Source organism: Geotrypetes seraphini, chromosome 2 (genome assembly GCF_902459505.1).
Source record: "Geotrypetes seraphini chromosome 2, aGeoSer1.1, whole genome shotgun sequence".
Taxonomy (NCBI): domain Eukaryota; kingdom Metazoa; phylum Chordata; class Amphibia; order Gymnophiona; family Dermophiidae; genus Geotrypetes; species Geotrypetes seraphini.
The window spans coordinates 3,528,648-3,546,693 of NC_047085.1; the positions used below are offsets into that span (position 1 = coordinate 3,528,648).

General features: G+C 43.6%; 1 protein-coding gene across 5 annotated transcripts in view; it reads right to left on the reverse strand.

Annotated features, from left to right (window-relative positions):
* MROH1 (maestro heat like repeat family member 1) overlaps positions 1–18,046 on the reverse strand; it is a 411,563-nt gene that overhangs the window by 159,767 nt on the left and 233,750 nt on the right. For all 5 annotated transcript variants that reach the window (XM_033934479.1, XM_033934480.1, XM_033934481.1 and 2 more), the window contains 3 exons: positions 6,175–6,297; positions 5,461–5,540; positions 539–647 (listed from right to left, as the gene is read on the reverse strand). In XM_033934479.1, the coding sequence (XP_033790370.1) occupies positions 539–647; positions 5,461–5,540; positions 6,175–6,297 (312 nt within the window). The remainder of the gene's footprint in view (positions 1–538; positions 648–5,460; positions 5,541–6,174; positions 6,298–18,046) is intronic.

Genomic DNA, 18,046 nt, shown 5'->3' on the forward strand with positions numbered 1-18,046 from the left:
AAACATCTAAAGTGAACTGTCCTTTGGCCAATGTTCCTGACTGCCAGTGGTGGATCTCACTATCCTATGGGTACAAGTAGAGCCTTCCAGTGGCCGCTCTGTCTATGAATCTAGAAGGTCAATGCTAACGACTGTTAAGAGACTGATGGAAAAACCAATTCCACTTGCACATTTCAGGAATGAAGTTTAACATTAAAATGTATGCAATGGGAAATGGGGTGGGGGAGGGGGGCTAAGGCAGATTCAGAAGTGCAGCCTCAATGTCGAGGGTGAATAACTTACTGGGCCAATGTTCTTTTGTGAAGTACCACCAATGGTAGATCAGAGATAACGCCTCTGGCTGTCAGTGTCTTTGTTCCTGTATCTAAACGAGTACTGCCAAGACTGATCCAGTATTATGTTGATGGTCAAGTATAAGTAGATGGGTTGGGTGGGAATTTCCTATACAAGCTGATGATCATGCCATTGCTATTATTCTACACTTAATTGTATAGAAATGTTTGCTCAGGGGTGATCTCGATAAAAACGTATGCTGTACCTCTGAGCATCCTTCTTTTTCCTTCAGGGCAGGAAGAGCAAAGACACTGCCAAGGCAAGTACTGAGGAGTGCAGAAGTCTCCTCATGACTGAGTGAGGGCTCCAGTTTCCTAATTACACAGTTAGGGAAAATATCTTTGCTTTACTCCACACACACACACCCACCCCTTCTCCGTATGTCACTAATACTCACCCAGAACTAGAAAGTGATAAAAGACGGCTGCATTTAATCACTTGCGGGAGCTGGTGGAGATGAAAGCATTAACAGAATTCAAAAATGTCTGGGATAAACACAAAGGAAGGCAATTTGATGGCAATTCATAGTAACATAGTAGATTTATGGCAGATAAAGACCCGAATGGTCCATCCAGTCTGCCCAACCTGATTCAATTTAAATTTTTTAATTTTTTCTTCTTAGCTATTTCTGGGCAAGAATCCAAAGCTTTACCCGGTACTGTGCTTGGGTTCCAACTGCCGAAATCTCTGTTAAGACTTACTCCAGCCCATCTACACCCTCCCAGCCATTGAAGCCCTCCCCAGCCCATCCTCCACCAAATGGCCATATACAGACACAGACCATGCAAGTCTGCCCAGTACTGGCCTTAGTTCAATATTTAATATTATTTTCTGATTCTAAATCCTCTGTGTTCATCCCACGCTTCTTTGAACTCAGTCACAGTTTTACTCTCCACCACCTCTCTCGGGAGCGCATTCCAGGCATCCACCACCCTCTCCGTAAAGTAGAATTTCCTAACATTGCCCCTGAATCTACCACCCCTCAACCTCAAATTATGTCCTCTGCTTTTACCATTTTCCTTTCTCTGGAAAATATTTTATTCTACGTTAATACCCTTCAAGTATTTGAATGTCTGAATCATATCTCCCCTGTCTCTCCTTTCCTCTAGGGTATACATATTCAGGGCTTCCAGTCTTTCCTCATACGTCTTCTGGCACAAGCCTCCTATCATTTTTGTCACCCTCCTCTGGACCGCCTCAAGTCTTCTTACGTCCTTCGCCAGATACGGTCTCCAAAACTGAACACAATACTCCAAGTGGGGCCTTACCAATGACCTGTACAGGGGCATCAACACCTTCTTCCTTCTACTGACTACGCTTCTCTTTATACAGCCCAGCATCCTTCTGGCAGCAGCCACTGCCTTGTCACACTGTTTTTTCGCCTTTAGATCTTCGGACACTATCACCCCAAGGTCCCTCTCCCCGTCCGTGTATATCAGCTTCTCTCCTCCCAGCATATATGGTTCCTTCCTATTATTAATCCCCAAATGCATTACTCTGCATTTCTTTGCATTGAATTTTAGTTGCCAGGCATTAGACCATTCCTCTAACTTTTGCAGATCCTTTTTCATATTTTCCACTCCCTCTTCGGTGTCTACTCTGTTACAAATCTTGGTATCATCTGCAAAAAGGCACATTTTTCCTTCTAACCCTTCAGCAATGTCACTCACAAACATATTGAACAGGATTGGCCCCAGCACCGAACCCTGAGGGACTCCACTAGTCACCTTTCCTTCCTTTGAGCGACTTCCATTAACCACCACCCTCTGGCGTCTGTCCGACAGCCAGTTTCTGACCCAGTTCACCACTTTGGGTCCTAATTTCAGCCCTTCAAGTTTGTTCAACAGCCTCCTATGAGGAACTGTATCAAAGGCTTTGCTGAAATCCAAGTAAATTACATCTAGCATATGTCCTCGATCCAGCTCTCTGGTCACCCAATCAAAAAATTCAATCAGGTTCGTTTGGCACGATTCGTTTGGCTGACGTCGGAGGGAGGGCTTAAGCAAAGCCCTCCCTCCCTCCGACGTCAGCGCTGACATCGGGGAAGACTTCCGGTTGGCTATGTGTGCTGGGGCAGTGCAGGCACGAAATATAAGATGAGCCTCGCGGCTCGAGCTCCATTTGGCTGAGAAAGTTGCTGGTAATTTGCTTGCAGATGAGGGCTGGGAGGGAAACACGGAATGCAAAAGGGGGGAGGGAGTGCGTTTTTGGACACAAGGCATGAACTTGGGAAAGAGATGCTGAGGTGAGGGGAGAGAATGTGTTTTTGGACACAGAAGGCATGAACTTGGGAGAGAAGAAGGGAGGGAAAGAGATGCTGAGGTGGGGGAGGGAATGCTTTTTTGGACACAGAAGGCATGAACTTGGGAGAGAGGAAGGGAGGGAAAGAGATGGTTGTGTACACGGGAATGGAAGAAAGGAGAATTTTTGGTCATAGGGAGGGAGTGAGGTACAGATGAGAGAGAGAAATATTGTGATGGAAAGGGAACAGTGGGACAGATTGAAATGGATGCAAGAGGGAGGATGTTGGACATAGTGGTGAAGGGAATGGAGGGAGAGATGTGGCATGGTGCTGGAGAGGGGTAATAGAAGGAGAAATGTTGGGCATGGGGCTGATGGGCAGGAACGAAAGATGAGAAAGGGTAAATGCTAGACCATGGTAGGAGGAACCAATGGACAGCAACAGAAGAATTTACAGAAGATGGGAAAGCGGAAAAAAGAAACTGGGACCAACTTTAAGGAAAAATAAGTCTCCAGACAACAAAGGTAAATAACGGAATTTATTGACTAAAATATGTTAGCTTTGGGAAATGTATATAGCAGATGTCTTTGTATTGTGTTCAAAAGAAAAGGAAATGCATTTCTGGTTTTAATTCTACAGTGTTGAAGTACTTGCTAACCCTTGCTGTGACTGGTGGGGATCCCCAAGCATCACCAGCAGAGGACCTCCTCTAGAGACGGCCAGAACTCCCCTCCACCAAGCACATCAGTCGCTGGCAACATCCATGAGCCACTGAGGTGCCAGCATCTGTGATTCAGGGATGCTACTGCTGCCTGCCAAGCTTGGCAAAAGGGACCCCCGGCCAACTGCAAAGGAAGTCCTCAGCTGACAGCTTGGAGGTTCTCATCAGCTGAGTATTTATATTTTATATTTACATTAGAGGCTCTGGTAGAAACCCGTTTACAAAGTATGTATTCTTCCCAATTAATATTTCCAAATTAATAAAGTCTCTTTGCTTATTTGTAAATGGGTCTCTACCAGAGCCTTTAATTCAGCAGCATAATTAAATGAAATAACTATTTCTGAAGTTTATAGGGACAGGAGGGGATGGAGGGGTTTCCTCGCGGGGACAGGTGGGGACAGAGGGATTCCTCGTGAGAATGGGTGGGGCGGGTGGGATTCCTCACGGGGACAGGTGGGGACGGGTGGGATTTTGGCAGGGATGGGTGAGATTTCTGTCCCCACGCAACTCTCTAGTCTGGGGCCGACTTGGTTGGACTCTCCCTCAGGCAGGCTCCATTGGGCCCTGGAACAGTTGGTTGCAGGTGCCTCCACTTGGGGAAAAAAGTGTTAGTACATTTTACTATTTGGTCAAATACAAATACTGGATACGAATAATGGACAATGAGCTTTAAAATAACAAACAATAAAAGAAGCAATGGGAAATCAGAGACCAAGTGTTTATTTCAATATGCGGAGCTCCAGATTATTCATATTCCAATTTAAATCCCTGTTCGGCCGAAGACAAATAATGTATTTGGGCCAAATCAAATATGAACATGCGGTACAGCCTTAATCCTTACTATGTCTTCCTCTCCCAGATCCCCTGCTTTAATATTGGTTTTCACATATAAAGCTAGTTCTCCACCTTCCTGTCCATCTCTATGGCTCTGTAAATGGTGCGGGGTATTACTGCATGCTGTGCACGTGGACACAGGGATCTCAGAGCACACGGCCTTCCTTTAAATTACATAAATTAATGGTGTGGTCTACTTCTCGCAGAACCCTCAACCGGATGCTACTAAATCTCCCATCCACAAAAGATCTTCACTACAAACGAGTTTTCCACTCCATGCTTACCTTTCTAGGAGTAAAAACTTGGAATGGCCTTACAGAAAGGACCAGAACTGAACCTTAAGAATATAATCTTCTGAAGAAAACTGAAAACCCATCTGTTCGACACATAATCTCCTGCATCCTCTCCTCTTCTCCTCCCCTTCCTCTTCCACTCCCACCTCTTATCTCTCCTCTATTGCATGAGAGGAAGATGAAAAGTACGGTAAACTCTGGTATGAAGGAAAATACACTCATAAAGTCCTTGTATGATACAGGTGAAGCACAATAAGTCCTTTGGATAACGCTAAAGGTGAAGAAACCGGACCTCAAATGAGAAAAATCCCCTTTCTCCCCTCCTGCTCTAATAAATCAGTATATTAATAATCTAAAAGACATTTCTGACTACATTTGCCAGCTGTCATATACTGGTTGGGAAATAACCTACTGGGCTAAGTGAAACTTATGAAGAGGAACAAACAAGCAATACTTAACTCTTTTGCATGGCAACAGGGCCTCACATCTGGTATGATATTATAAAAAGATAAACACATCTCATGGTCAAAAATAGAATTCTCGAGAATATCATTTAGTAAGACGTGTCTTGTGATAACAGGGCAGGGGGGTGAGGCTCGGAATTGCTGATATGGTAGATTAAAGGGACATTTGTGGGAAAAGGATAGGCCTTACGGTAAACTGAACAGACGTATAGCATGACACAAATGTATAAACCAATAAATGAATTTACAGATGTAATGACATATAAGAAAAGAACCAATAAAGATGTATCATGTGATTTAGACCAACGTGGGGCTGACCACCAAGAAATGTATAAAAACAGGCCTATTCTCCTCCCCTCTCTCCCTCCTTTCCTCACTCCCTCTCCATTCTCTCCCCTCTCTTTAAAGTCACCTTGAGCCTGTATAGGCATGAACAACACACAAATATTATATTAGATTAATTAGTTTCAACAGAGGAACATCTGATATGGCAATACCCCTATAACCAGGCCTCTTTGTCTTGCCCTTCAGCCACAAACAGAAGAAGCCAGGAAGGATTGTGAGAAAGGATACACCAAGTAGGAGCAGCAGGCAATGGCTTTCTGGCGCAGCGGGGATTTCACAGACTCCAAAGGCTCTGCTTTTATGAAGTCCTTTTTAGAATCAGAAAAGAAATACAAGGAATCAGACTATGTACCAATCCCTAGTAACAGCACCCTCTCACCTCCCACCTCCCAATCCCTTCTCCTTGCGATTAATTCCCTCCCGACACCCAAATCTTCATCACTCTTATGACCAAGCAAATTAACCTAATCCCTTTAGGGGTTTCAGCCGGAAAATACTATCCAGAAGAATGATATCCAAGCTCAAAAATGAATCTAAGCTTCTCTCTATCAGTCAAACTTCAAATGCATCTCCCCTGGGAGAACGGTATAGAAAATTGAATAAATAAGAAGCTTTCTCAGTTTGTTTATTTTAAATCCTGAAATAAATGAAGACGTGATGGCAAAAGTTGAACTTGCTAAGCAAAGGACACACTACTCAAGCTTGCATTGAAATGCTTTCCTCATTAGGCCCCCAAATAGATATAAAAAAAACAAAAAATGTGTTTATACTGTGCTCTTTAACCAAGCCTGTCAATATGTGCATCAGTAAAAAGGATAATTCAAAACCCAACATGTGCTTGAACAGTTTTTCATTTCGTCAACATTTTCAACTTTTATGAGAGTAAATCAGCACTTTTTGCTTCAAGATAACCTTTTTGGATTATGACTTGCTACGACTTACTATCATCTGAGCCACCAGCTCTGCTTTGCGGGAAAAGAAGAAGGACGAGGCCTTGTTGCTCTCACAAACGGCCAGGCTCAGCATGGAGATACTCCTAACGAGGCAGAGCTTCAGAGTGAGATCCTGGATCAGGGAGCATGGGAGGAGAGAGCAGACACAGAAATGACAAAATGAGCTAGGCAGTAAGGAGACCCTGGGAAGTCTATTCAATTGCTCTCCTCCAATGTCACAAAGCTCCAAGGGAGCATTACCCCTAAACCTCACTGTGGCCATGGACTGCAAAATCATGGGAAGTCATTTAGTTATATAAAACATTTATAAACCACCTGGACAATACCACAACAGCCTATGAAACAAACAAAGGGGGGTTCAGATAACCAAATTATGATTCCTTTGTTGGAAAGCCATATTTCATCTTGAGTGCAAAGCTGTAACTACTAGAAAATACTGCCAGCATTCTACAAAATCATCTCACCATGTGAAAAGACAGTAAATAGGAAACATAACAACATAAGTTGAACTCCTTTGAGAAACAGCTGATGGAAATGCAAAGGAAGATGGTGAGGCTGTGAAACATCTGTAATGACAACTGTGGCAAGGAAATGCTGCTTGAGACAAATAAAATAGAAACATAGAAACATGATGGCAGATAAAGGCTAAATGGCCCATCCGCAGCATCCACTATCTCCTCCTCTCCCTATTGGCTAAGGCTTTTAACATTTGCATCTCCTCTTCCTATAGGCTATAGGCTCTTTACACCTGCATTGTGAGGTCAGAGAGCGGGGTCCCCAGTGAAACAGCAGACATACATAAGAGCATTAGGCAGCGGTGCTCCCCTAGCATTCTCGTCTCCCACGCGTTCTGAGTTAACACTAGCCAGAAGCAGGTAAGTAGTTTTGTATTGTATTGAAAAGTATTAATTGAATATACTAGTACTGTTCAGGATTAGGTATGTTTGGTTATGATAACTAATCTGTAAGCAAATAGTGATGTTGTAATTTTCAATTTTCGTTGTTATTTTAATTAAGTGTCCCCTCCTGAGGAAGAGTCATCGAAACTCGAGTCGGGGGAGGGCATCACTTTTAATATGGCTAATGTTTATCATTAAATGTTTATCATTAGCATACACCTCAGCACAAGCACTTTGAGTCACTTTATTGGCTGTGGTTGTATTTGGACATCTACTATCAACCTCTCATCATATAAGATAAGTGAACATGCTATATTAATAGAGAAGTATTATTATACTAGTGTTTTAGCTCATTACATTAACGGGTGCTAGTAAAGCCTCCTTCCCTCACATGTCCCCTATTTTCAGCCCCAGCTCCAAACCCATTTTTACCCCCCCAGCCCCCTTCTCCCATCTGTTCCCTTTCAGCCCGAGCCCCCTTTTCTCACCAGCAACATTTCCCTCCCCACTCCACTTTCCTGTCCAGCAGCACCTCTTCCCTGCTCCCCCTGTCCCTCTTCCCTGCTCTGCCAAAAACACCTCAACACCAGAGCCTGCACCAATTCAAACCCAACCCCCTTCCTGGCCAATGCACTGAATCTTTCGGGATGTCTGACCAACATAAAGCGTGTGGAACATGCCAGATGTGTGAGCTCATGATATGTACCAACAGATTTTGTAATCCTAAAGACAAAAAAGAGTACATTCTACATCATAATTCTGATTGCAAATCTTGTGGTGTGGTATATATTTTAAAATGCCCCTGTGATCTAATATATGTTGGTCAGACATCCCGAAAATTTACCACGAGATTTACAGAACATAAGAGCAATATTAAGAATAAGATAGTCGGGGCTCCACTAGCTAAACACTGTATTGAATAAGCACATGATTTTGGGTCTCTAAGAGCTTTAATCCTGGAGGTGGTTCATCCGAGTAGTAGAGGGGGGGACTTTAGAAGGTATCTTACACAAAGGGAGCAGCGCTGGATCAATAGGCTAGACACACTGTGGCCAACAGGCCTTAATAGATCATTTGAATGGCAACATTTTTACTAGTGTTTACAGTGCGATGAGTGAACCGTGACGCTATCACGGTGCGTTACGTAATGACGGTATGAACTTGCTATAAAACGTAGTCTGCTGCCATCTTGACACGGTTTGAAAATTTGTGACCGAGTGAACTGATGTGAGTGTTGTTATATTGCTTTATTGTTTCTTTGGTTTTGGGAGCATGAATGTTTTAACTTTGTTCTTAATTTGCAGTGAGCCTGTGATTTTGAATGTCCTGGTGGCCCTGACGCAGCGGATGTTTAAAATTCCCGCGAAACGCTGGCCGCGTCGGCAAACAAACACTAGCGACTGAATCTATTTTTAAAGACAAGTCAGCAACAAGATAAGTCTTTCTGGTCTATTTTTTCAAATCCTGGCTTGCACACATACACAGTATCCCTGGAAAAGTTTTTGAAGTTCAGGGTTTAAGATTTAGCTTTATTGAAATGCTTTAGAAAAATTATTTTAAAAAATATATACATCGGCCAATGATTGGAGCAGGAGCTGTAGTACTACGCGGATTATCCTCAGTCTGTGATTTTCACTGCTGTGCGTAGGCTCTGATTCTGAGGCCACAGTCCTTCAAGTCTGTCGGGCTAACAATACTGATGTGTATTGTCTGGTATTAGCGGTACTCTAGATTAACCCTTATGATAATATTGTATACTGCTGGGGTGACTAGTTATAGAAACATGAGGGCAGATGAAGGCCAAATGACCCATCCAGTATCTCCTCCTCTCCATGTAGGCTAAGGCTCTTAACTATTGCATAGAGCTTTATGGTTAAAGAAACATGAGGACAGATAAAGGCCAAATGGCCCATCCAGTCAGCCCATCTGCTGTATCCACTATCTCCTCCTCTTCTTATAGGCTAAGGCTCTTTACACTTGCATTGTGAGGTCATAGAGCTTTATGGTTATAGAAACATGAGGGCAGATAAAGGCCAAATGGCCCATCTAGTCAGCCCATCTGCTGTATCCACTATCTCCTCCTCTTCTTATAGGCTAAAGCTCTTTACACATCCATTGTGAGGTCATGGAGCTTTATGGTTATAGAAACATGAGGGCAGATAAAGGCCAAATGGCCCATCCAGTCAGCCCATCTGCTGTATCCACTATCTCCTCCTCTTCTTATAGGCTAAGGCTCTTTACACTTGCATTGTGAGGTCATAGAGCTTTATGGTTATAGAAACATGAGGGCAGATAAAGGCCAAATGGCCCATCCAGTCAGCCCATCTGCTGTATCCACTATCTCCTCCTCTTCTTATAGGCTAAGGCTCTTTACACATCCATTGTGAGGTCATGGAGCTTTATGGTTATAGAAACATGAGGGCAGATAAAGGCCAAATGGCCCATCCAGTCAGCCCATCTGCTGTATCCACTATCTCCTCCTCTTCTTATAGGCTAAGGCTCTTTACACTTGCATTGTGAGGTCATAGAGCTTTATGGTTATAGAAACATGAGGGCAGATAAAGGCCAAATGGCCCATCCAGTCAGCCCATCTGCTGTATCCACTATCTCCTCCTCTTCTTATAGGCTAAGGCTCTTTACACATCCATTGTGAGGTCATGGAGCTTTATGGTTATAGAAATATGTGGGCAGATAAAGGCCAAATGGCCCATCCAGTCAACCCATCTGCTGTATCCTCTCCCTATTGGCTAAGACTCTTAACATTTGCATCTCCTCTTCATATAGGCTAAGGCTCTTAACACTTGCATTGTGAGGTCATAGTTTTATGGTTATAGAAACAAAGCAACGTGACGGCAGATAAAGACCAAATGGTCCATCCAGTCTGCCCATATGCAGCATCCACTATCTCCTCCTCTCCCTAAGAAATCCCATGTGCCTGTCCCAAGCTTTCTTGAATTCAGACACAGACTTGGTCTCCACCACCTCTACCAGGAGACTATTCCAAGCATCTACTAGCCTTTCTGTAAAAAAGTATTTCCTTAGATTACCGTAATTCTGAGCCTATCACCACTTAACCTTATTTTATACCAGTGTTTCTCAACTTCTTCAAGCCAAGTACCTCCTAAATCTAACAAATATCAACCGAGTACCCCCACCCAAGCTCCGCCCCAGACCCACCTAGGCTCTGCCCCTGGCCCCACCCCCATAATAATAGTACTAATTGTAAAGCAATTTCTTCTATCCATTTTTTCATCATATATACACAATATAATCTTATTAATACATAATGGTAACCACAAAATTAAAAAAGCACAAAGCACACTGTACGCAGAGAAAAATCTTAATTATCATTTATATTCTTTTTTTTTTCAAAGAGGTCAAGGCAGATGACTTTAAAATGTGCAATGTCACCTCAGTAACAACTATAGAAAAATAGACAAATAAAGTTCAAAATATAGACAGCAGATATAAACTCTCAAAATGGACACATTTTGATCAAACCATTTTCCTACCTTTGTTGTCTGGTGATTTCATGAGTTTCTGGTTGCACCAACATTTCTTTCTCTCTGCCTCCTGCACGCTTCCTCTCTTCCAGTCTTCATTCCTTCCCCCTTCCATGAGTCCAACTTTTTACTCTGCCCTCTCCTCCTTACCCTAAGTGTGACATTTCTCCTTCCCTTCTTTCTGCCCTCCCCGCCCATCTCTCCCTCTCTCCATGAGTCCAATACTTTCTGCCTCATGCACACTTTCTCTCTTTCTCCTTGCCCCTTCCCTCAAGTGTGACATCCCTCCTTCCCAAACCTTGTCTATTTCTCCCCAACCCCACTCACAACATGTTCTCTCCCCATGCCCCATTTCTCCCTCTCCTCCACACCATGTCCATTTCTCCATCTGTCATCACTCCATGTCCATTTCTCCATCTGTCATCCTGCAACAATTTTCTTTCCTTCCTTCTCCCTATTCCCACTCACAACTAACATGCTCTCTCCTCATGCACCATCTCATCCTCCCGTCCAGTGTGCAGCATCTTTCTCTTCCCCTCTCTTTCCAGCAGCACCTCTTCTCCCTTCCCTTTCCCTCCCCCTTGTCCAGCAGTAACCCTTCTCCCTTTCCCATGTCCAGCAGTACCTCTCCCCTCCCTAGTGACAGCTCACTGCATGCTTTTAGCTTCCCCACGCAGCTACCACTAGTGTTAGTTTAGCTGCGGTTTCATCAGGCAGCCTCGGGGCCTTTGCTAGGCCAGCCAGCCTCCAATGATGCAACTTTCTCTTTTGTTGGAGGCGGGCTGGCCTAGCAAAGGTCACACAGTGAGCTGCTGCTGTTCGGGGAGGGAGGGAGGCTGGGGAAAGAAGACAAGGAAAGCGGGAGATACACGATGGCAGGAGGAAGGGAGACATACAGTGGTGCCAGTGGTGGATCTCACTATCCTATGGATATGAATACAGCCTTCCAGTGGCCGCTCTCTCTGTCCCATGGTAGGGTTCTATGAATCTAGAAGGTGAATGCTAACGACTGCCAGAGACTGCAAGTCCACTTGCACATTTCAGGAATGAAGTCTAACATTTAAATGTATGCAATGGGAAATGGGGTGTGGCTAAGGCAGATTCAGAAGTGCAGCCTCGATGTCAAGGGTGGATAACTTACTGTTTAGTTTGTCAAATTGCTCCATTACATCTTCCAGCTTTACAGAGATTTGTTTTCAATACCAGTAGAGACTAATGTAGCTTATGATCTTTTAAAAGCTGGAACTAATGGAAGATGAGTTCAGAGTTACCCAAAGAACATAAGCGCTGCCATACTGAATCAGACCAACGGTCCATCTGGCCCAGTATCCTGTTTCCAATAGTGGCCAATCCAGGTAAAAAGAATGCATCCCACAAGAATCTGCCTACCTAAATTAAGAAAGGAGAAAACACCTGAAATGGGAAGGCCTGGCTCTCTAAAAGAAGTGGATTCTTAAACTCACAATGTCTAAGGGAGAATGGGAAAAGCACCATAGCCCTAGAAATAAAGAGTATACCAGACTTCTTGACTCTTAGTTTTCTCGGAGTCAAGCTGATGATCAGTCATTTGGTGGAAAAGAAAACCAAAGATTGAGTTCTCACTCAATATTAATTTGTCTGGGGTGTATCTGGCTTCCTTCAGCTGAAGACTCTCCCCTTAGGAAGAATAAATTATTTATGGCTCGTACATTTTCAATTTGTAACTCAAGGTAAGTTACCAGGAGTTAGGAAGTCTGCCCAGCTGCAAAGATCTGCTATGGCCTAGATTTATTAACATTTGTTACTATGCAAATGCAGTTCATCTATTATTAGTAAAAGGTCCAACTTGTGCTTAGTTATGAAGCAGTACAGTACTCCCCCGAAATTCACAGGGGTTCCGTTCCAGGAACCCCCGTGAATTTTGAAAAACTGCAAATATGTTTTTTATAGGCAAGAGAGAGCAGCTGGGTGCAAAATCCCTCACGGTATGCTCCAACCACCTCTTCCTGTTGCTAAAGTCAGGCTACGCCAATCAGGAGCTGCTTTGACTCGCAGCTCCTGATTGGTGTAGTCTGAATTTAGTACAGGAAGAGGCGGTCGGAGAATACCACGAATTAGTGAGTTCACGAATTTGCGGGGGAACACTGTACTATCTTTGAGTCAATCAAATCTTGCGTGAAAGTCCTTCACTGTCTTAAGCAAACGCTCTTGCCTGTGCTTTATTTTGAAAAGCAGTGATTTATATGACCACTTTGCTGCTGTTGACAAAGCTGTCTTCTCTGGTCTAGAGCAGCCAAATAAGCTCTGGACCATCTGCTAGTGAGGCTGAGCAGAGCTGCTGCCAGCCACCCACTTTTCCATAGGCAACTTTGTGGAAACAGACCTTTTCAAACAGGGATTGCATTTATAACAAAATATTCAAAACACTCATATTAAAAATAGAGAAATGAAATAAATTTCAACAGGAAAGAAAGAAGAATCAAACAAGTTTAAGATTATTATATAAAGAAAGGCAAGAAGCACGTAGTTAGTTTGAAGATACCAAACTCATATTTGCAGTTTTAAAATGTATCAGCATAATGCCAACTATTTGCAAACTTTCTTTGCCCAGGTCAAAATATCCATAATGTAAATGGCCAATGGCCAAAAACAGGAAATGGAGTGGATGGACACAAATTTAAGGAAATAAGACTGGTATAAATGGGAAATGAGAGATAACCTCCTATACCTAGAAAGCTATATATTGAAACCACTTTTATAAATTCTTTCCAGCATTAAAAGTATTTTTTTTTTTCTGGAAGTAAAAAGAGATTAGGTTCTTAGCTTGCTAATATCTTTTCTAGAAGGCAGGTGTGTCATTCTGGACAGTAGGGTATTTTCCCCATTCCAGGTTTTCAACTCCTCCTCCTTTTCTAAGGGCTCTGCTGTCCCATCAGTTTGTACCAAAGCAGGTGATAACCCTATATAGCAGTGTCTCGCTAACTTTTTTGAGCTGGGGCACATTAAATCTAGTGTCCTCAGCTCGAGACACCCAGAAGCGCACTGAAATCAGCACATGTGCAAAGGCCCTTCAACTGGGCATCACATCGAGAGAAAGACCTGCGCTGGAGAGAAGGGCTGGCAGAGAGAAGAGGTGCTGGCGTTGGAAGATTGCTTACAGGACATGCCACTCTTTGTGAGAGGCACATCCTATAGACAATCAGCTTGCACTAGCATCTCTCCTCTTCCCCAGTGTACTGCGGCACACCTGAAATCTCAGGCGGCACACAGTTTGTGATACACTGCTATATAGGAACATAAAAATAGCCTTACTGGGTCAGACCAATGTTCCTTCAAGTCCAGTGGCCTGTCCTCATGGTGGCCAATCCAGGTCACTAGTACCTGGCAAAAACCAAAAGAGTAGCAACATTCCATGCTACCGATCCAGGGCAAGCAGTGGCTCCTTCCATGTCTGTCTCAACAGCAGACTATGGACTTTTCCTCCAAGAACTTGTCCAAACCTTTTTTAAAACCAGCTACATTAACCGCTCTTACCACATCCTCTGGCAATGCATTCTAGAGTTTTACTATTCTCTGGATGAAAAAATATTTCCTCCTATTGGTTTTAAACGTATTGCTCTGTAACTTCATTGAGTGTCCTCTAGTCTTAGTAAATCTTGATACAGTAAAAAAAAAAAATCGATCCACTGTACCCATTCTTCACCACTCAGGATTTTGTAGACTTCAATCATATCTCCCCTCAGCCGTCTCTTTTCCAAGCTGAAGAGCCATAACCTCTTCAGTCTTTCTTCATACGAGGAGTTCTATCCCCTTTATCATCTTGGTTGCTTTTTCTTTTAACCTTTTCAAGAAAAAAAGACTTTACTAGGCAACTTTACTAGGTAACTCCTTCATACGTCACTTGGGCTTACATGCACTTACGCTTAGGCATGCTACTGTTCTGGGGCTCTGGGAGGGATTTTCTCCCAAAAGTTCCTCAGCCCTAGAGACTAAAGGGGAGGCTAAGTTTGATGCAAGGGCATTCTTCTGGCATCCAACCAGCACAAATCTGGCATGAATTAGGAGTAAAAGAGACTGAAGACTCCATCCCTGCCAGTTCTGAGGCAAAATGAGGTGATTTGAAGGATCTGGAGAACTTTTTTTTACAAAAATTTGGAAATCCAAGATGGCCGCTGCGGCAGTGTATTGGCATCAAAAAACAGCTCAAAAACTACTTAACTAAAAGTAAAAAAAATCTCAGAAAACAGGATTTTAGAGGTGAGGCACCCTACAGGATGTGGTAGAAATTTTCAAAAATAGTTTTTTCAGTCCCACCTCTCCAATTTTGGCCATAGGCTCTGATGGCCTTACTTACTGTGACATGCTCTGAAGGTGCTGAAGGAGCTCTAAGAAGTAGCTGGATCTGGGAGAAGAATCTCTGCCTCAATCAGCCAGTCAGTCCTCCAAATGCCACACTCTTCAGGCTGCCAGTTGGACCAAAGTCGGACGGATCCTCAATCCCCGTAGAACTGCACAGGTGAAGGAGGGGGGAGGGAAGGAGAAATTGCAGCTGGTACCCTGAAGAGCCCTGCTGAGCCTCCTGTGGATACCCAACAGCCTGCACTCTAGCCCCTGCAATTCAGTAGGCGAACTAAGTTACTAGGGATAAGAACCCTGAGCTCCACAATGTTTTCTGCAGGCTAGCCAAACAGGCTTCCAAGCGATTAACCTGATGGCTGCAGACCCAAGTCTGCTTGTCTTCCACAACAGGCAGAGCTTTCCCCCACACTGATGCACTGATAGCCACAAAAACTGCAAAAAATAGTGAAAATAATAAAGAAATAGAGAGAGCAGATTCAAAAGACACCTTCCGGCTTGCATGCAGAAGGAAAAACTGAAGGGGGCAAAATCTGTATATCCCCAGATTCAGAAAAGGGTGCAAAAAGAGCCGAATAAAAGACCAAGCATGGATAACTAAAGAAGTGAGGAAAGCGATAGGTGATAAGAAAAATTCATTCAAGAAATGGAAAAAGGGCAAACCCAAGGAGAACTGGAAAGAACATAGGAAGTATCAAAAAGAATGTTACCTTGTGGTTAGAAAAGCAAAAAGAGAATATGAAAAGAGGCTAGCCAGAGAAGCACGAAATTTCAAACCATTCTTCAGATATGTTAGGGGGAAGCAGTCGGCTACGGACGAGGTGGGACCGCTGGATGACAGAGATAGGAAGGGAGTGGTGAAGGAGGAGAAAGAAGTGGCGGAAAGACTAAATATGTTCTTTTCGTCAGTATTTACAAAAGAGGGCACATCCAACATACCGGAACCTGAACAAATCTTCAAGGGAGACCAAACAGAAAAAGTAACATTCATGGAAGTAAGCCTTGAAGACGTACTCAGGCAGATAGAAAAATTAAAAACTGACAAATCACCGGGCCTGGACGGAATCCATCCTAGGGTACTGAAAGAACTAAAGGAGGAAATAGAGGAACTACTACAGCAAGTCTGTAATCTATCCCTGAATACAGGCGTGATCCCGGAGGATTGGAAGATAGCCAATGTTACGTGAATCTTTAAAAAGGGATCAAGAGGTGACACGGGGAACTACAGACCGGTAAGTCTGACCACGGTTCCGGGGAAAATGGCAGAAGCACTAATAAAAGATCGCATCAAGGAGCATCTAAAAAATGAATAAACTTATGAAAACAAGCCAACATGGCTTCTGCAAGGGAAAATCGTGCCTAACAAACATATTGCACTTCTTCGAAGGAATTAACAAACAGATGGACAAAGGGGACCCCATAGACATTGTATACTTAGACTTCCAAAAAGCCTTTGACAAGGTACCCCTTGAAAGCCTACTTCGGAAACTGAAGAACCATGGGGTGGAAGGAGACGTACACAGATGGATCAGGAACTGGTTGGCGGGTAAGAAGCAGAGGGTAGGAGTGAAGGGCCACTACTCGGACTGGAGGAGGGTCACGAGTGGTGTTCCGCAGGGGTCAGTGCTTGGACTGCTGTTATTCAATGTAATGCTATTCAATGAAATACAAAGTAATAAAATTTGCAGATGACACCAAACTATTTAATGGGGCGAGGACTGCGAAGATTTACAAAGGGACCTGAACAAACTAGGGGAGTGGGCGACGAGATGGCAGATGAAGTTCAATGTAGAGAAATGTAAAGTCTTGCATGTAGGAAACAGAAACCCGAGGTACAACTACACATATGGGAGGGCTGGTAATGGGTGAAAGTAGCCTAGAAAAGGACTTAGGGGTACTGGTAGACAAGACAATGAAACCGTCAGCCCAGTGCGCAGTAGCCTCTAAGAAGGCGAACAGAATGCTAGGTATCATCAAGAAAGGTATTACAACCAGAACAAAGGAAGTTATCTTGCCATTGTATCGGGCAATGGTGCGCCTGCATCTGGAGTACTGCGTCCAATATTGATCGCCGTACCTTAAGAAGGATATGGCGATACTCGAGAGGGTTCAGAAAAGAGCGATGAGATTGATAAAAGGTATGGAAAACCTTTCCTCTGATGAAAGATTGGAGAAACTGTGGCTCTTTTCCCTGGAAAAGCGGAGGCTTAGAGGGGACATGAGACTTACAAGATCATGAAGGGCATAGAGAAAGTGGAGAGGGACAGATTCTTCAAACCTTCGAAGACTACAAGAATGAGAGGGCATTCAGATAAATTAAAAGGGGACAGATTCAGAACCAATGCTAGGAAGTTCTTCTTCACTCAGAGGGTGGTGGACACCTGGAATGCGCTTCCATAGGGTGTGGTAGGACAGAGTATGGTACTGGGTTTCAAGAAAGGATTAGATGTTTTCCTGAAGGAAAAGGGGATTGAAGGGTATAGATAGAGGATTAATATGCAGGTCCCGGACCTGATGGGCCGCCACGTGAGCAGGCTGCTGGGCATGATGGACCTCTGATCTGACCCAGCAGAGGCACTGCTTGTGTTCTTATGTTCTTATGTAATGGATTCCTTCTGCACGGCTCGTGAGCATGGGGGGAATACCATACTTTCCAGAATGACACACCTATTGCACTAGAATAGTTTCAAGTGTTCTTTAAAATTTGATTACTGCTTTAAATAAATTGTCTAAGCAGTGTACAATGTTAAGACTATTAAAAGCCAGGGGGAAGACATTAGACAAGAAGATACAAATTGGATTAGGGGGGAAATATAATTTATAATAGGAAAGAAAGTTAATTTTTTTATTGGGTGACCAGAGAGCTGGATCGAGGACATATGCTAGATGTAATTTATTTGGATTTCAGCAAAGCCTTTGATACAGTTCCTCATAGGAGGCTGTTGAACAAACTTGAAGGGCTGAAGTTAGGACCCAAAGTGGTGAATTGGGTCAGAAACTGGCTGTCGGACAGACGCCAGAGGGTGGTGGTTAATGGAAGTCGCTCAAAGGAAGGAAAGGTGACTAGTGGAGTCCCTCAGGGTTCGGTGCTGGGGCCAATCCTGTTCAATATGTTTGTGAGTGA